This window comes from Microtus oregoni, unplaced genomic scaffold, assembly GCF_018167655.1.
Source record: "Microtus oregoni isolate MIOR12 unplaced genomic scaffold, Mior012 000008F_ref0000371, whole genome shotgun sequence".
NCBI classification, from domain to species: Eukaryota; Metazoa; Chordata; class Mammalia; order Rodentia; family Cricetidae; genus Microtus; species Microtus oregoni.
Genome location: NW_024543067.1, coordinates 48,243,394 through 48,260,800, shown reverse-complemented (window position 1 = coordinate 48,260,800; position 17,407 = coordinate 48,243,394). Strand labels below are relative to the sequence as shown.

The window sequence follows — 17,407 nt, the reverse complement described above, 5'->3', positions numbered from 1 at the left end:
TCTTTTTGAGACAGAGTCTCCCTGTGTAGCCCCGGCCGGCCTAGAAGTGCTTCTAACCCAGCGAGGTATGCCTGTCTCTGGACCTGCTAGGGTTAAAGTCATGTACCACCATGACCCACACTCACTCTATTTTTGAGGACTAGACTTGCCTGATGTTGCTATGCAGTCTAAGGTAGGCTTAAATTCATAATCATTTTGCCACAGCCTCCCAAAGACTGGGATTATAGGAATGATCACAATGCTTGGCCCGACTCTGACTTCTTTGTTTTTCTCACATTAAAGTAATCCTCGAGTCTCACAGATTGAAATTTCTCAAAACCGCTCCCATCTCTCCTTCACTTCATCTCCATCACTTCCGAAAATAGCTACTCCCCACAGACCTTAGTATCATAATATCCTAACTGGCTTCCCATCTCTCTTTGTCACATCTGCATGTGTCTGCTTACATCACTCCTGCCGTGGAGGTGACAGGGCTTCTCTAGGCTTGCAGAATAAGGTTAAGTGGATGACAGTTTGGGAGATGCTTTACGGTCCTGCTCATCTTCTCACCTGACCGTCAGCTGACCTTACCCTCTCTATAACTGCACTCCCGCTCGCTACACTTGCCACCTCCAGGCCACCGGGTACTTTCTTTCACCTGCCTCTCGCCTTGAATGACTTCCACTTTCCATTCACTGCTTGCTAACTTATATCTTCTTTCAGACCTTAACTTAAGTGGAAGTGAGTTTTTTCCCCTTTTCTGTTTCTGAAATTCTTCCATGATCTCCTTTGAGACTGAGCTCTGACTACACTAGCTCCAAGCACACTCTCTAGGACATAGGACATAGTTACTTGTTGATTCATTTGTCTGCTATTCTGAGGTGGGACTGTGCACTTCTTAACCCATGTTTCTCTGATAGCCCCCCCCCCCCGAGGGCTTCTGGGAGAGAACTGATGGTCAACAAATAATTAGATACATTATTTCTATATTTAACTAATGTGCATTTTCTCTGCCACACAGAATTACAGCACACAGCCTTGATTGTGGGAAGGCAATGCAGCGCAAGGAAAAATGCTGCTATTGAACAGTGTGGTATTAAATATCAGGAAACAACAATGTCCTGGTCCTAAGCTCACTTATCTGATTGGCTAAATCGTCACTGGGAATGCGGTATCGAAGCCAGCTTCTTAATGATTATCCACAGTGCTCTGTAGTTTGTGCTGGTTTCAGCCAGTCACATGACCTGGAGCATTGCTCTGAAAGGTTCAGCAGGGCTGGATGGCTGTAGAGACATACAAACTTGCTATTCATGCCTAGCCAGACTGGTTAGCTTGCTATGTCCTATTGCAGAACAGGGGCGAATAAGGAAATAGGCATTTCATGTGAAAACACCAGTGTCACTGCTGCCAAGTCAACAGTGGCCTAGGCATTTCTAAGACCAGGGCTTTTTCTCCATGGTAGGAAGGGTAAGGTGTTTTCATATGTGCACCCTGTGTTTTTTTTTTTTTTAACATTTTGTACCTTACATCTTCGTATTTCAGCTACACTCTCTACTTCTTTTCCCAGAAGGTCTACAGGCTTGGTTAAAGGAGACCATGTGTATCTGTAAGTTCAGGGTGATGTTAAGCACAGCCAACCCTCAGAAGCTGGGTGTGTTAAAATACGGCCCGAAGTCGGCACACATAGACTAAAATACATTGTAAGTACGTAGTGGAGATCATATTGGAGATTTGCTGAGAATACCAATGAGGCCTCTGAAGCTAACTCTCTCAGGCCAGTGGGCTTTTAGTATTGCTTGAGGTTGGACTTGGGCTCACTTAAATTATTTTTGATGCATATTCGAGTCCTTGACGGTGGGGATTACTAGAACCTACATGAAGGTAGGACCAGCAGAGAGCCTTTCTTGTCACGGCTAAAGCTGGTTCCGGATCTGGGAAGAACAGTGGGCAGTGATGCTTCCGACACAGTGTTGAAATCAGCCCCTTGAGGATCCCTGGAGAACAGAAGTTAGTAGAGTTGACTCGGTACCTCAGGAGCCCTGCCTTCAGGGACATTCCCGTGTCCTGCCAATAGAGGGAGCCGTAACTCCACCTCACAGACGACATCTCTGAGAGAGGGCAGTAACCACCGAACTGCTGCTCTGAGATGTGGCCTCTGCCAGGGGCTCCTGAGGGTTCCAGGCAGAGTCAACAGCTAAATTTGCTTGCTGATAACTCTCCGCCAGGCTCCTCGCTGTATTGCTGGCCTGGGAACGCTCAGGAGAGCTCACAGCAGTCCAATTGGCAGTGTTGACTTCACACACTCAGCTGATTTCCTTGCTCAGGAAATTTCTGTTAATTCAAAAAGGCAATTGGAACTATTTATATCTAGATTGCTTCATAACCGAAGCTTTATGGGCCATGAGATGATTAAGGTTTCTACACATATGTTTTCCTGAACACCTTCTTCTTCTTCTTCTTCTTCTTCTTCTTCTTCTTCTTCTTCTTCTTCTTCTTCTTCTTCTTCTTTTTGGATTTTTGAGACAGGGTTTCTCTGTAGCTTTTGGTTCCTGTCCTGGAACTAGCTCTTGTAGACCAGGCTGGCCTCGAACTCACAGAGATCCGCCTGCCTCTGCCTCCCGAGTGCTGGGATTAAAGGCGTGCGCCACCACCACCTGGGTTCTGCCAGTCTTCTTAATACTCAAATAATTTCAATGTCATCAATGGCTTGGCATATAAAACAAAACCATAGGGCAGACAAATGAACAGTAGAAATTAGAATTCTTTTTAAAAACATAACTGGGGTCAATAAGAAAACATTGTCCAACATAGGGCATTCTTAACTTGGACCAAAAGAAAAAAACCAAACCAAAACAACAACAACAGCCGGGCGGTGGTGGCGCACGCCTTTAATCCCAGCACTCGGGAGGCAGAGGCAGGCGGATCTCTGTGAGTTCGAGACCAGCCTGGTCTACAAGAGCTAGTTCCAGGACAGGCTCCAAAACCACAGAGAAACCCTGTCTCGAAAAACCAAAAAAAAAAAAAAAAAAAAAAAAACAACCCAAATAACCTGGATTTGGCACTCAGCTCTAAAAACTGAGGAGTCTTTGGAAAACCCGAGGGAAGCGAATGATTTCATGTCCTTCAATGTAAAACAGGAGTAGTGCACATATTAGTTTTCCATGCATAGGATTGCTTGAGGCGTCCAGGAAGCGATGCAAGCAAAAATACTTCTGTAAGACGGGCGGTGGTGGCACGTGCCTTTAATCCCAGTACTCATGAGGCAGAGGCAGGCGGATCTCTGAGTTCAAGGTCAGCCTGGTCTACAAGAGCTAGTTCCAGGACAGGAACCAAAAGCTATGGAGAAACCCTGTCTCGAAAATCAAAAAAAACCAAAAACTTCTGTAAATGTATTCTACAAATATAAGATATTAAAGTACACTTTACGTGGCTAAACTTAACCACACAACTGTCACATCTTTCCTTTTTAGACAAAGTCTCACTGTGTAGTTCTGACTAACCTAGAGCTCACTATGCGAACCAGGCTGACCTCAAATTCACGTTGATTTGCCCACCCCTGCCTCCGTGTGCTGAGGCTAAAGGTGTGTGATTTAACTCCATATAAATTGCTTTACATAGATAATACAAAGTAAAATAGTGGAAATATTTGTTTAAAATTTCAGATAAATCCTGTAAATATCTACCAGCAAGAGATTATCAGCTAAAATTCAAACATGTTTTGAGCCATGTCTGCATGTATACACAAGCCCATGAACAATATTTCAAAAATTAAATTGTATTTTGCATATGATTTAAATGGACTTTTTTTTTTTAAAAAATGGACTTTATCATTCGGTATTCATAATTAACAGTTGTTTACCTTTATGTCGGACATTTTTTAAATGTGTATCTTTTTAAATCCCACAAGCTTCAAGAGATCTGTGTGTGTGTGTGTGTGTGTGTGTGTGTGTATCAAACACAAGAAAACCGAGGATCAGAAATGTAAAATAACTATCTCTAATTTCTGCAATCTCAATGAATCTTACAATTCACATGTATCTTTCTGCTCATGACTTTCCCACTTTTATTGTAAAACCAACAGCAGACAGCTTGTTGGAAAATGTCAATTCTTGCTGGCATGGTGGCACTTGTCTATAATCTCACTTTAGAGACAGGCAGTAGAATCTCTGTAAGTCTACAGAGTGAGTTCTAGGACAGCCAAAGCTACATAGAGAGAGCCTGTCTCAAGATACAACCAAACCAAAACAAAACAAAAAACAAAACAAAAACAACCCAAACAACAGCAAACCCAAAAACCCTCAAAACCCAAAGAGAGGTCGATTCTCACATGCCAGGCATCAACAGTTTTCAGACACGTTTTCTTAAACTCCAGGAGAAGTTGAGGACTCTGGTAGGACCTTAATGACCATATCACACTGGAGAGCCACAACTTTGGTTTCAGTTGCTAGAATGGGATTGCTAGATCGCTTCTGAATTTGCCATGATGCCAAGCTACCCTCCGGAAGTGTCACACCAGGGCACATGCCCACAAACAGGATGGGAGTCGCCTCTTTTCTGTGTGTCTAACCGTGCTCCTTGTAAGTCACTTTTCGGTTTGTCATTAGGACAACAGCTCATTTGTAGGCTACTAGCCTCCGTGTGTCCACGGGCAGGTATGGCATTCTCAAGTTGGAACTGCCAGTCTGGCATGTTCATCTTGCTTGTCAGTAACTCTGAGGTTGCCGGGAGTTGGGAGTCATAGCCTGTTCAAGAATACACTCCCACCTCGTCAGCGTTCTTTCATGCTCTGCTCCCAGGCCACTCTCCGCATGGCCCACGTTCCTAAGGTTGTACTAGCCACAGGAAGGCTAGCGCACAAACAGCATAGGAGCTGGTTGTATAACTCAGTGTAGGATGCACACATGGGATGGACTCCATCCCAGCGCCCACTCTGCTCAAGGCACGTGAGCTCCAGAGTTGCATCATTAGTCTGAGTGATTAATAAAATTATTTATTTATTTGAATGTATTTTCTTTATATAGGTGATATACCTGCATGTATGTGCACCGCATGCTTGCCCAGTGCCCTTAGAGGCAAGAAGAGAGGGGTGGATCCCCTTGAATGGGAGTTACAGATGGTTGTGGGCCACCATGGAGGTGCTGAGAATTGAACCCAGGTCCTCGGGAAGAGTAGCTACAGCTACTAATCCCTGAGTCATCTCTCCAGCCCTTACCTTTTTTTTTTTTAAAAAGAAACAAGGGTCTACTCATGCTGAGTTTCTAAATAAAGTATTCCCCCCCCCAAAAAAAAACAACAAAAACCCCACTTCCTCCTACTGAGAAAATGGGTTCCTTTAAATTCCTTTGCCCTTGAAAGCTTTTTACCTTTAGGAGAAAGTAATTTTTTAAACAAAGCAAAGCAAAAAAAAAAAAAAAACAACCCTAGTTTATTAGCAATTAACTCTGAGCCATTAAGCTGTAGACATCTAACAAGTTCCACACAGACATCAGCATAAATGATTACGCGCTCTGGAATATTCAGAACGAAAGTGAGTCACCCCCGACCTTTACACAAAGTTTATATTGTATACATGACAATAATTGTTTCTAATCGTCTCTGGCTTTCTTTTTTCAGTTTAAAGCTATATGCAGATAAGAAAGCTATAAAAATTAGACACAGGTAATTAATTAGGCATAGTCGTCTGTCTTTAATGTACAAATCAATATGAAAATGTTTTCTTTTTCTAGTGAGTTTCTTCAAGAAAGAATCTGTATCGTGGTGCAGATTTCTGAACCAAATCACTCAATAGAACGTTACAAATCATAGGATAGTTCCTTCCCAAGGAACACATGGGAAAGGAAAATCAGGACGGCGTCCTCGGAATGCCAGGCTCTCGGGGCTTTCCCTTTCCTTGTTCTTTTGGGGCTGTGGCTATATGATTCATAAAGATAATGATTTGAAATTCCTGGTATCAGTTGAGGATGTCACATGAAAGGCTGAGGAAATCAAAGTTCTCTGTTGATCCCAGGCTATACTCTATCGTATGGAGAAGCATTCCACGCACGAAGCTTCCAGCCAAAAAGCTGCGCGCTAGGCTTGCTTTAGGCAATGAAAGCACGCGTGGAGTTTTGTTACAGCGAGGACATCAGTCTGTGATTGCTAGCGTGGCTACTTTTCTTTTTCAGCATTCAGTGAATACCAACCCGCTTTGGTCTGTTGGCTTGGTCCCAACTTCTAGAATTTAAATAACACGGAATTGTCTCACAGACATGAATCAGTCAGCTTCACACTCATTACCTCGTAGACTGAAGATCTGTCAGAATACTTTGCAAGCATTAACTGATAAAAATCACAGCCTCTTTCAGGAATTATGGACTGTATTATGGTTTCCGAAGAAAAAACCAAAACCGGTTGGAGCTATATCCACTCAGTGTCTATGCGAAGAAAACAAGCCCTTGTTCTGCCTATACAAATGAGTAATCGGACTAATTTTTTTTCCCCCTGACTTGGCACAATCTCTTATTGACCTGATTGAAACCACCAGATGTTCTGGCAGCTCCTGGAGACATAATCTAAGTAACTCAATAATTGATCTAAGTAAACGTATCAGAATGTGCACTGGCAGTGGAATCAGGGAATCTCTGTTCCATGATGACTTAGAATTTAAAAAAAAAAAAAGGCAGTCTGCTCACAGAATTGAAATGAATAGAGATTGGCACCATCTCATTCATTTACTTCGGTAATTTACAGCCTGCTTAGGTCTGTGCATTCCTATAACTGTTGAAAGACATGAAAGAAAACCCGAAGCGTCACAGAAATGGAAAAATTGTCCCGGGGTTGTCTGTTGGAAGTTAAGTTTCTCCACAGGGGGAAAAATTGATTAAAAAAGAAAAGACAAAAACAGAGATTCCTTTGACTTATTTTCTAAGGAAAGACACTTTAGCATTTTAAGTTTTGGATTATTTCCTATGGTATTGTTTTGTTCCAGAATGCTTCATCCTTTCTGTTTCTCTGCTTTCCCCTATATTATCATCTTCACAGATGATAAAGAATATTCCTTATAAGTAGATCTTAGAAACAGAAACAATTTACATCTTTGTACATGCAGCAAAGGATGGCTGAGAGTAGGAAGAACCATGCTTTGGATGTGAAGCTGTGGGTTGCTGAGAATGCTCAGGTTTTTTGTTGTTATTGTTTCCTCCTGTAGTATGGGCAAGTTCTTTTGAATTTGATTAATAAATACTATTTTAAAATGTCTTTTCTTTCCATTTCTCCGCTCACCATTGGAAGAAAAACAAAAACAAAGCCACAATGACAAGAGAGAGAAAGAGAGAGAGAGAGACAGAGAGAGAGAGAGAGAGAGAGAGAGAGAGAATACAGAGAAAGAAGCCCACAGCCTCACACACTCACTGACACACACCCTCTGCACTTAGACCAAAGAAGGTGATTAGCAGCAGCTGTGTCCAGGACTCTGCACAAACTTCCTCTTTCTTAAGGGCCTGGAGTGCAGAGACCATTACACTTTGATTGGCATATTGCCCCCAGTGTTCTTGGTAAATATTGTTCTGAATTAGCAGGGTAATGATCCTGCCAGCAAAGTCTCTTAATCATCCATTGCTTTCATGAGTGTTGTTTTTCTTCGAATGCTCCGAAGGCCTACTGGCTCCACCAGTCTCTTCCTGTGCTGGCTGACAGGGACCCTTCTGTCCTCATTAGCAAAACAGCCATACTAATGACCCAGGGACTGCTGACTGTCTTTGAAACCCAGCTCTCTTGCCTACAAAGAATACACACAAAATCCCATCCAAAACTACTTGAGAACAAGAAGAGACAAACGTATTTTATGAACTGGTTTTGATGAGATGTCTCCTAGTGGATCAATCATAAGGATCATAAGTGCTGGGTAAACTTGTCAGTAAAGTGCTGGGTAAACCTGACCATGTGCTGGAGGGCCAGAAGCTTTTAGGCGCCCCAGGTAGCCAAGGCTGTTTCTTTACTTTAGTCCTGCCCTCTATTCGTACCCTCGATTTCATTTAAAAAATAAATAAATAAATAATAAGAAAAAAAATCTTTTTTGAGCAAGGGTTTCATGTATTCCAGGCTGACCTTAAACTTGCCTTGTAACCAGGATGGGCTTGAACCCATGATTCTGCTGCTCTCTGTGACGACAGCGCAGGCACACACTCTCATATCTGGTTTAATGTGGTCCTGAGCACTGAAACCAGGCAGGCATTTCACAAACTGCTAAGTTCCATGTCCTGTCTTCCCACTCCTAATACCTTGGTTGATTCTGGTCTTAGAACACTGAGAAAATCTAAGACTATGAAGGAGGAAAGGCAGGTCCTTGTACCTATTAAGGAACAGTTTTGCTTTGTTAAAATCACTTATGTTATTGAAACAGTGCGGGTGTTAGGGACAGTAGCAATTCTTGAGCATTGGGAACATGGAGTCCCACAGTATCTTCCTCAAAACTTGCATCTGCTCTTCTTATACACAGGTAGGTGGTTGAAGGCCAGTGGTCAGAGAATAGCTCGGTGTCTAAGCTAGGAAAGGAACCCGGATTGGCCTGGCTGGAAGGTTTATGTTTCTCACCCCAGAAGCAATTCCACCTTGTCTCACACTCTGCCACTTTCTGCTGCAGCTTTCTCCTTAGCGAAGGGATAACAGGTGGGGAAAAGCACTGGCAGTGACGATCCAGGCTTCCCGTGGGTTTCCGCACAATATTATGGTAAACTTCACAACACCTAATTTTAGTACTCTGACTACAGCAGTTGGGATGACTGAGGCACATAGATCATTTGCAGAAAGCTGTCCAGATGATATCAGCATAGTACAGGTGAAAAGGGGAAACACAGCCAGGTAGTTATATAATCTTAGCACTTGGGAGATGGACGTGGCAGGAGCTGGAGTTCAAGATCAGCCTTAGCTACATAGTAAGTGCAAGGGGAGTCTGGATACATGAAACATTATCTCAAAAAACAAAGAAAGCATTCAAGCCGGCTCACATGCACACGTGCGTGCGCACACACACACACACACACACACACACACATATGCGTGTCTGTATTGTGAAAAATCTATGAATCTTAATCTGTACACTAAGCTTCTCAAATTTGGAACTACCTGTGTCATTTACTGAACCTTTTCATCTTTGTATTAATGCTCAGTGCATTATAGATACAGCTATTGTCTTACTTTTTTCCAGTTTAAATGTGGCTTTGGGGCAAGGCTCGAGGGCTGTACTCCATCCTTTCTAAGCTCATTGGTCAAGTGGATTGCATCTGCGGCCTCTCTTAAAAAGGTGCCTTACAGTGGATGAGAGCAGTTTTGTAATTAATATCATCATTAAAAAGATCTGGCCTCCCCGTACACCTCCTTCAACTTGTTATTTGAGGCTGCCTGGTCGGGCTGCACAGACAGCAAGCGGTTTTGGCATGAACCTGGGGCCCAGGGGAATATTAACTTACAAGACTTTCTCTATTTTGCTTTTACATGTCTAAAACTATTTCGAAACTTAGTGGCTGAAATACAAGTTATTAAATACACGTGACCAGACTATAGGAAATGCTTTCTGCTCCCTCTGTCCCCTTTGAAGAAGTGACAGCTGGGGAACGAACTGTGTATTAGTCATAATTATACCCGATTGCATTATAATCAAGATTATAAAGGGGTGGCTAACAGGTTAAGGTGATAGCACCTAAGGTGGGTCCTACATGTAATTTAAGGGTCACGTTTGAAATTAGAGGAATTCATTCATTAAACTTCAAGAGTTCTTGTTGAGCAGAGACGTCCAGTGTAAGATCTAAGGGGGAATGGAGTCGCTGGTTTTCAGATCACCCAGTCCAACTTTTATCCTCCTGCTCTTCTCTCCTGCTGGGCTGTGTCAGGAATCAGGGGCCAACAGGGGGAGGGAGTGTGATCCTCTGAGACCTGTCTTCCAGGGTGTGAAGTTTTCTCACCTTGTATGCTCATCACGCAGGGTAAACAGTCTGTCCCTCTCTGTGTGTGTTCCTTTGTGACTGCAAGGGCAGACACTGCCTGGGCATGGTGACCGGGATGCTGAAGGGTGTCTGCCAGTCTCCAGCAGCTGGAAAAGGTTTGAGCCCCTTTGGCAGATGTTTGTTGTTTCAGCCACTTCATTAACTTTGGAAACAAAACCCCTGACTATTCTGAACAGAGTTCCACTTCATGATTGACAGCTGGGGTGTGCTTCCTCCCTTGGAAATGCTGTACAGTCTAAGAACGGCAGAGAGGGGTTGGAAAGAAGGAGCTTGGAGAAATTGGGCTGCATGCCATTGCTCAAAGCCCAAAATTAACAAGGAAAGGGGAGAGACTCGTTTAAAGAGAAAGACAAATTTAGTACAACTAATTAAGATGTGATGTCCCATCAAACACATTATATAATTCCGTTTCCAGAGCTTGCATACAATCATTTATTCAGGACACACTTACTGAGAAAGGACCATGTGCCAGGTGCTATGTGAATAATGATGGTAAAAGATGAATAATGTTGAAGAAAGCATTGGCCGTGAGGAATTCATTGTCCAGAGGGTGAAATAAACATGCAGAAGCAACACAGTGAAGGCAACGCTGGGGTAGGGGCAGAACAGCTAGGGGCAGGCCTCCAGCTGAGAAAGGAGGTCTTGGGAGGAGGTTGTATTTGAGAGGGGTCTCTAGTTTTTCAGGCAGAGAAGGGGGGAGGGGAGAGGTGGCAGAACATTCCAGTTAAAGGCAAGGCCAGCCTTGTGAAGTAGAAACTAGGATTAGCATTTGGAAATGAAAAGACAAGGTCAGTTTAGGAAGGGAACACCAGAGTGCCAAAGACTCCAGATTCCAAGATCCAGAACCACGCACTTCTCTCTCCAGAGGAAATTTGTTCCCACAGACCTCTTCGGGTCTTCCTAGTGGAAAGTGGGAAAACAGAAAAACAAAGAAACTAAGGCACTGATGGGGGCTGCTCTACTTCTTTGGCTATCGAAATTCACTGGATTCAGGGCCTAAGTGAATTTTATATCCGTGGCTCTGTGGAAGTAGGGAGTTAGAGGGTTGAAAGACGGTTGCCTTGGGGGAGACGTGTCAGGGCAGAAGCCAATCCAAGGGCTGAGTCCTGCCCGCTGGGTAGGGGGTTCGAAGCCCTGTGTCTGCAGATGAACTTCCGCAGGAAAGGGGTACACAAATGCCACTCCCGACCCGAGTTTGGAAAGAGAGAAGGTGGAGAAGAAGATGAGAAAGGAAGAAAGAAAAAGAAAGACGTGCTATGGGGGAGAACAGAACAGGAAAGTGAAGGGGGGGGCTAAACCTAGAGGCCCCAAATGCGAGAACAAATGAGGTAAAAAGAGAAATGAGGTGGGGGGGGGAGGAGAAAGAGTTAGTGGGAGAAAGAGTGGAAAGAGTCAAGAAAAAGGTTGGAGGAAAGGAGTGCAGTGGGCAGGGTTCCTGCAGGGTGACCTAGAGCGTCCACCTTCCCTGCGCCCACGATGGAGCCTGCTTGCTTAAGCGCGACAGCTGCCACTCTGGTACCAGGCTCCCTAGCGCTATGAGCCCGCCTCGCTGTCACGTCGGTTAGACGCGGATCCCGCACAACATTCAGCTTCCCTGTGGTGGCCAATAGTGCGGCACTGTCCTGGGGACAAAGAGAGCTCTCCAGGATCGCCCTGGCAGCGAGCGTTGCGCTCCAGTCCCTGGCCCGGTTTTCTGCGCAGCGCAGCGGGCCGCGGCGTTGGGAGGCAGCGCTCAGACTGATCAGGGACAAGTGCTAGGCCCTTGATTCCCCCACATCAGAAAGGCCATAGGGTCCGGGGATGAAAGCAAGGAAAGCGTCACCACTGGGGTACCTAGCTGCAGTCCTGGCGGGTTGCCTCCGTCTGGAGAAGAAATAAAAGCAATTCCAAATGGAGAGGGGGGAAACGGTATCGGGAGGACGCAGACACGTGGGAAATAAAGACCGTCAATAAGGGCTGCGGGTCATAGCAAACGCTCGGTTATGATTCCGTCTATTAAAACCTATTTTCCCTAAGTGCTTAATCATTAGTTCAACAAGTTTGCTCCTTCGTGAGTTTAACCACCCGCCTGGGTGCGCGTCTGGACTTGCTTTCTTAGCTAGTCATGCTCGGAGCGCGCAGCCCGACAAGAACACTCCTCGAGACTCATGGTCACCCCCAGGGTGAGAGCACCGAGGAAGCATCACCGGCTGTCCGGGTCCAAAATTCTGTGCCTCCGTGTCGGTTTCCTTCCCAGGTCGCCTAAACCGCTCCAAGGACACAATCTTGGGACCGAGCGACTTGGGAGGTCGCTTTCCAGGGCGGCGCGCATCTAGGACAGCGGGAGCTGTCCCAGGCGCTTAGGTGCCCGCCGGTCCCTCTCACTCAAGGACTCTGTGATTGAAAACAAAAGTTCGTCCAGACAGTGATTGGGACAGACTCTGAGATCAGGACGTTAAAATAAATAGATGGATAGATAAATAGGTAAATAAAAATTAAAAAAAAAAAAGACAAACCATCTCCAAACACCTGAAGTCTGTCATGCCTGGGAATGAAAACCGGGACTGGGCACTAGAAAAAGGCAAAATTTAGGCTGACTGTGGAAGAGCCGCGGACACGCCACGATCCTGCTGTTTTGGCCCTTTCCAGCAAAGCAAATCGTTTTATGACCAGAATTTAAACACACACAAATACACATTATTCCTCCAGTTTATTATTGGGGTAACGGACTGTGCTAAAGTCATTTGTAGTTTGGGATCGTAAGACAATCAAGTTTATTTAAATGCCCCCATGCCGGGAGCGCGCGGGTGCAGCGCGGGTTTAGGAGCTGCGGGCTGAAAAGGGGACGCCGCGGTCCTGGGAAACGGCCCACGCGAGGACAAGTGAGACATAGAGGTCGAAGGGAAGCGCGTGCTCTGGGGCCCAGAGCCTCTGGAGTCCCGAACGAGGACTCCACTATTTTGTGGTAAGAGAAGGGGACGTAACTATCCGCAGGGTTGTGGGGCAGGGAGCGGTGGCCCCTTTAGCAGCACTGGCTTTAAGCGAGGACAGAGGGAGACACGGCTCGGAAAAGCGGCCGCGGGCTCCTGGGCCGCAGGAGGAGGTGGCGCGCGCCGGCCGTGCTGCGCGTGCACATACATGCACGCACCCCCGTACACACACCTGGAGCTTGGGGGGGGGGATGGGGAGAGAAGAGCCGACGCGAGTGTCTTAAAATAGAGAGCTAACGTGGGGAGCGCTCGACTCGGACTGGCGGGAGGAGGTGAGCTGGAGCTGCCGGACCCTGGGTGCGCAGTTCAGCACCCGGGCAGCGCGGACGCGCAGGGGCGGGGTGGCGGCCGACGCCCCTCGGCTCGCGCTCCGCACCTGGCCCTGCAGGAAGTGCGCGCTGATTGACAGCTGCGGTGTCCCAAAAAGGCTGTAGTCAAAGATGCTGCTCCGCGGGTGGGTGTAGACGCAGCAGGCGCGCCCGTGCCCGCTCTGGTCCGCGCGCCTCACCTGCCCCCGGCGCCCCTCTGGCTGCGGAAGAGCGGGGCTCAAGCCCCAGCCCGCGTGCCAGCCCCCGCGGTCCGAGAGGAGCCAGCGCTCGCAGCACTCAGGTCGCCAGGCTCTAGTCCCGGCTCACCATGCATTGCCACGCGGAACTGAGGCTGAGCTCACCCGGCCAGCTCAAAGCAGCCAGGCGGCGCTACAAGACTTTCATGATCGATGAGATCCTCTCCAAGGAGACCTGCGACTACTTTGAGAAACTTTCCCTCTACTCTGTGTGCCCGTCGCTGGTGGTGCGACCCAAGCCTCTGCATTCTTGTACCGGTAAGAATCGCTGGGAGATAGTGGGCTGTGGTAGTTTCTCCCTTTTGCGGTCGCCTCTGCTTTCCAACCCGAGAGCGAGAGGACCAAGAGATTTCTTTCCTGCGTCCTTGCAAGGAGAACAGACCCGCCAGCGGTGGACATTCAAAAGCGGAGCGTTTGCAACCCGGCCAGGGCAGGTACTGCTCCCTGGATGGGAGATAAGTTAAGATCAAGCAGCCCTGGCAGTGGGACGCCTCTGTAGCGCCCTTTCCTGTTTCGTGGAGAAAACACCCTTCTTCCTGGCACTATGGAGTTCCAATGAGAAACTTCAAAGCATTTGACCAGATTCAGTGCCTAGGTGGTTTCGCGCAGTGTGTTTGGCGGTTTCAACTTGAGTTTGGTGGTCGTACACTTAATGCCCTACTTCTTATGTCTTCTTTGTAATTTTACAAGTAAATCGGTTTCCTGGGCTTCAAAACTGAATTCACCGAACTTTACTTAAAATGATCTCCCTCTGGGGAAGCAGTTTTGGACTATGCTGAGTTTTGACATAGGCAGGGGACCAAACGCTTGTTTGGTTTTAAGGGACTAAAACCAAAACTAGTAACAGTAAAAGCATCCCTCCAACCTGGTTTCCTCTCGCCACAAAAACTAGACCAATAGGAAAGAGACAGAATTTAGTAATAATACTGAAAAAGTAGGTCTGTAGGAAACCAATCCAAAGACGTTTAAAACATTTTGAGTGTAGTGAGAGAAACTCCCGGGGTTCAGACTCACTTGGCATGGTGGGGATTCAGGGATTTGTGGTGTAGATACAAAACCCGTGGGAGTAGCTAAAAAAAAAAGTTAAAAAAATTCTTCTAAAAAGAAGTTCTTGACGATGCTTCCCATAAAAACAAACACTTAGTGCTTCTAAACCAGAGGGGCCTTGGCGTTATGCTTGTTGAATGACTACCATAAAGTAAGGTCAAGAAACTACACTCTGAAAAATAAAAGTGTGTGCTAGCAGTGTTCTCAAAGACTTCCTTACGGGAGCTGTTGGGATAAAAATCTGCTAAACATAGTGCTTGGGATCCCACTTCTCCTTTGCTTCTCTGACAGTCCTGCTAAACCCGTCACCAAACCTAGAATAAATACAGCAAAGGTTTTCCAAAAGCAAGATATTCCTACATTTTTTGGCCAAGAAATGAATATTACACATTTTGTCAGCAAGGCAGAGTTAGATCTTATGTCCCCAACAAGTCTTATAAAACTGGATGTTACAAACAAGGAAATAAGTAAGATACACAAAAGAGAGTTTAGAAACACGGGAGGGACCCGTCATGTAACATCTTTGCTTTCCTGTGTCTGCTGTATGTGGTGCCTCCCATGAAAGTCGTCTGTGGATATACTGGGTAGGGAGAAGGGGGCTCAGTCTTCTTTTGAGAACACAGTAATGCAACTGCCATCAAGGATTTGTTTCTGTGGTAAATCCTAGTGCACCCTGTTCAGTCATTGCCCAGGAGAGAGACTCCGGGAGGAAAATACAATTCCTGAGGACCTAGGGGTCCTTTAGTACCTGCCGACTTCCACGGACTCTGCCATAATTTTAAGGCAACTTTTCATGGCTTGTAGGAGTCACAGAACTGGGTCATGAAAAAAAAATGCTGGAAAAATAGAGGGAGAAAAAGGCCCAGAAAATTGTCATGCAGTCATCTAGGCTGCGTGATTTATTGAACCTTGTGTGGGAAATAAAACAGACAAAATGTAATGATTCAAAGGCAGTTTCGTGAGTGTTAATAGTGGGTTGACAGGCATGGCAGGCTAGTCCTATGCTCCTAGAAGTTCCTTAATGGTTTGCGGCAGAAGGGGTTATTGGCAGTGACTTTCTTCCTCTGGATTGTTTCTTTCAAAATGCGCCTCGATTTTGCTCTTGTTGAGACTTAAAATATAGAAAGTAGGATTTGCTAGTGGAATTAAACTCATAAAACCTAGCTACAACAATTCATGCTTTCAGATCGTAAGCCTTCAGCGGGTTTACGATTTCAGCGGAAGCCTTATGTGTAAGATCATGGGAAGCCCATTAGTGACTTCTCTGGGGTCTCATGCTTCCAAAGCCTTTTCATACTTTTTAACTGTCAAATGTCTAAATCTTAGCTGGGATAAGTACAACATTTTAAAAATGAATTAAAAATAGAAGTCATAAGCTGCTGGTATCTATAATGAAACAGTAACTCATTTTTCTGGATAGAGACAGATATTTAGCATATGTGGCAGGAGCAATGTACAAGAAATTCAAAGTAAGTGAAAATTTATACTGAAATTAACGTTACCAAATTTTCCCATCTTAGTTTGCCCATGTCCACTAGCTTAAGTCACTGCAACAGAAGTGAACTTTGTCAGGCAAACTACTGAAAACTAAGACTAAGAAAATCCTTCACAATTGACTTACCAGCATGTCTAATAACCACACAGGACAGGGGCAGAACAAAAGCCGCGTTTAAAAAACTTCTGTCTAATTAGGCAGTCTGTGTTGCTAGATTTGGTAATCCAAGTTGCGGCGCATGATATCAGATCTCCTCCGGCAGATGAGTATGCATTTACGCGAACAGAAGAATGGAAGGCTTTTTCATTAGGCAGATAATCGCCTGGAAGTAATTGATTACTAAACATTTTACTCTTGACGGAGTACTCATCATTAAGAAGTATTGTTTAACAGGCCCTTTATTGAAAACACAATAATTATCCTCTTTGAGAGTAGTCTCTAAATGTTGTTTTCCAGTAGTTCCCCCTAAATCACCTTACTAGATCCCGGGGAGAGTCCTTCTCTTTAAGCCAAACTAAAGAAAAGTTTATCATTAAATTACAAAAGAAAACAAAATCTAAAGAAAATCTCCATTTAAACAAAGTTTGCTGTTCACACTGTCAGCGAGGTATAGAATATTTTTGACTTAATGTGTATGTGACCCGTAGGTTTTATGTTTAAATCTGCTGGCAGCAATCCTCACACAGAATCAAATATATTGCCAGCTGGAAGTCAGTAATCATCTCTCAAATATTAGAATGGAGGCAGTGATCGAAAGTTTACCCAAACAAGGTACACTTTATGATTTCATAAATACGGTATACCTTTTGGGGTATGTTGTTGTTGTCTGTTTTGGATCAGGATGAACTCTCATTGGTTGAAAGTCATTTGGATAAGATTGGCCCCTCACAGTGGACTAGATTGTGAAGTTGTTGGCACTGGAACTTTTGAAAGCTTTGCCTCTGTGTTTAAATCTTTAGAGACGGTCAGAGTTTCTAAGTCTGAGAAACGTTCAGGGAAAACAGGTAACTTCTTCCACAAACACAAACATGCAACAGCTCACCCTGAGGGTTCTCCTGTGAGGTGATTGATAAACACACCTACGGGATTAATCACTTATAATTTATTGTTTCTATTTAGAATGAGCTTACATTTCCACTTGCTCATCTTGGGGAGGAGCTTACCAATATTTGGACACTTTGAGACCTGTGACTTTCAATTATTCTGGTACAATCTGTAGTCTAGCTCCTTCCCCCTTCTTGGGCAGGATGGTTCTGCTGAATCTATTCATGACCTTCAGAGTTGATCCTTTAGATCTGGCCATGACTTTGGAGCTGGCAGGGGTCGAGAGGTCAATCTATCCAAGTGGAAGATAGATTCATTGATTTTTTTT

The 17,407-nt window shown here is 45.1% G+C and overlaps 1 protein-coding gene across 1 annotated transcript in view; it reads left to right on the top strand.

Moving 5' to 3' along the window:
• Positions 1–13,139: 13,139 nt before the first annotated feature.
• Barx2 (BARX homeobox 2) overlaps positions 13,140–17,407 on the top strand; it is a 65,142-nt gene continuing 60,874 nt past the window's right edge. The window contains exon 1 of the mRNA XM_041657540.1: positions 13,140–13,751. Within this exon, the coding sequence (XP_041513474.1) occupies positions 13,565–13,751 (187 nt within the window). The 5' untranslated portion in view covers positions 13,140–13,564. The remainder of the gene's footprint in view (positions 13,752–17,407) is intronic.